This window comes from Elephantulus edwardii, unplaced genomic scaffold, assembly GCF_000299155.1.
Source record: "Elephantulus edwardii isolate Elephantulus edwardi_28Jun2011 unplaced genomic scaffold, EleEdw1.0 scaffold00237, whole genome shotgun sequence".
NCBI classification, from domain to species: Eukaryota; Metazoa; Chordata; class Mammalia; order Macroscelidea; family Macroscelididae; genus Elephantulus; species Elephantulus edwardii.
In genome coordinates this window covers 1,406,079-1,407,455 of record NW_006399987.1, presented here as the reverse complement: position 1 = coordinate 1,407,455, position 1,377 = coordinate 1,406,079, and the positions used below count along the sequence as shown (strand labels likewise).

The window sequence follows — 1,377 nt, the reverse complement described above, 5'->3', positions numbered from 1 at the left end:
TTAAAATTAATAAAAAAATAATGTATACTGCATTGAAACAGATGAGGGAGAAAACTGTCTAAAAGGGATATATGATTAGGAATTATTAACATGGTAAGAGTCCAGAATAAAGGCAGAATAGTGGAGTGGACTTGGGGGGAGGGATTGTATAACAATGAAAGACTTTTACTTTTCAAAGAGAAGAACAAACTGGGGGTGGTTGGGCAAGGAGAAAAGTACAACAATGAATGCAAGGAAATCCAAAGTCTCTGTAAACTTTCATTAAAATTAATTAAAAAAAGAAAGGGGCAGCACCTCCAATTCGCTATTGGCAACCACTTCTCGCAGACTTTGGACCACTCGAGACCAGGAGAGGACAGCGCCTGCAAAAGGACACTATGCTTGGCCAAGGGTGAGCGACGAGGGGCTGGACTGACTTAGCTGCGGCAATAATGGGTTTAAACACAGCGGGGAGTGTGAGGTGGGCACAGGACCGGTCAGGTTTCCTTCTGTTGTAAATAGGATCGATCGCTGTGAGCAAGGACTGATTCCACCGCACTTGACAACAACCGACCACCCCACCTACCTGGAGAGAAGCCGCGGAGCTGGTGGGCGCGGGACAGGCCGGTGGGCGCGGGACTGGACAGACTGTCAGTCACTCGTGCAGCCGCGTCCCAGGCAGCGGAAACCGGCAATGGCGCAGGGGGGGTGAGGCTCTGGGCGGAGTCCAGCTTGGAGTTGGGGGGGATGTCCTCGGGACCTGCCAGCGAGGCCGGGACTACATCAGACAACAGATCTTGTCCCCTGAAACCCGCACTGGTCTCCCTGTCCGGCGAGGGGCATCCGGACAGCCGCAGGCCCAGAGGCCACCGCACCGAAGCTGGACCTAACACACCGGCCAGGACCGCTACCCAACAGGGACGCCCGCTGCGCACGCGCACTTTCGCTTCGGAGCTCGAAGCCGCCGCGTGAGGGAGGCGGGGCTGATTCCACGAGGATGCGGAGGCGCCCCCTCGTGGCCATGACATTCTGGACAGCCCCTTGAACTTGAACTGTTCTGTGCCATCGAATCGCTTGGGATTCGTAGCCATCCTACGTACAAACAGCTCTGAACCCTGCTCAATTTTGAGCCAGTCTCGCTTTCTCTGACACACCTATTTCCCCATTATCCCAGTTATTGATTCAATTCATCTCATCCAGGGTCTTCGTCTTTTGCACTGTCACTCGTCCCTTCCAAGCATTACGTCTGTCCTTCCTTGTAACATGCCCAAAGCATGTCAGACTTCAAAATGCTTGCCTCCAAGGAGAGCCTGGCTTCATCCTCTCCAGGAGCAGTCAATGGTATAGTCAATACTGTTCTCCAGCACTAGAACTCATTCTTCTTCCTCTTTTTCTATC

General features: G+C 52.7%; 1 protein-coding gene across 1 annotated transcript in view; it reads right to left on the bottom strand.

Moving 5' to 3' along the window:
• The window catches only part of LOC102851080 (zinc finger protein 709-like), a 24,466-nt gene extending 23,396 nt beyond the window's left edge, over nt 1–1,070 (bottom strand). The window contains exon 1 of the mRNA XM_006898830.1: nt 566–1,070. Coding sequence (XP_006898892.1) covers nt 566–1,070 — 505 coding nt within the window. The remainder of the gene's footprint in view (nt 1–565) is intronic.
• Nucleotides 1,071–1,377: the final 307 nt, after the last annotated feature.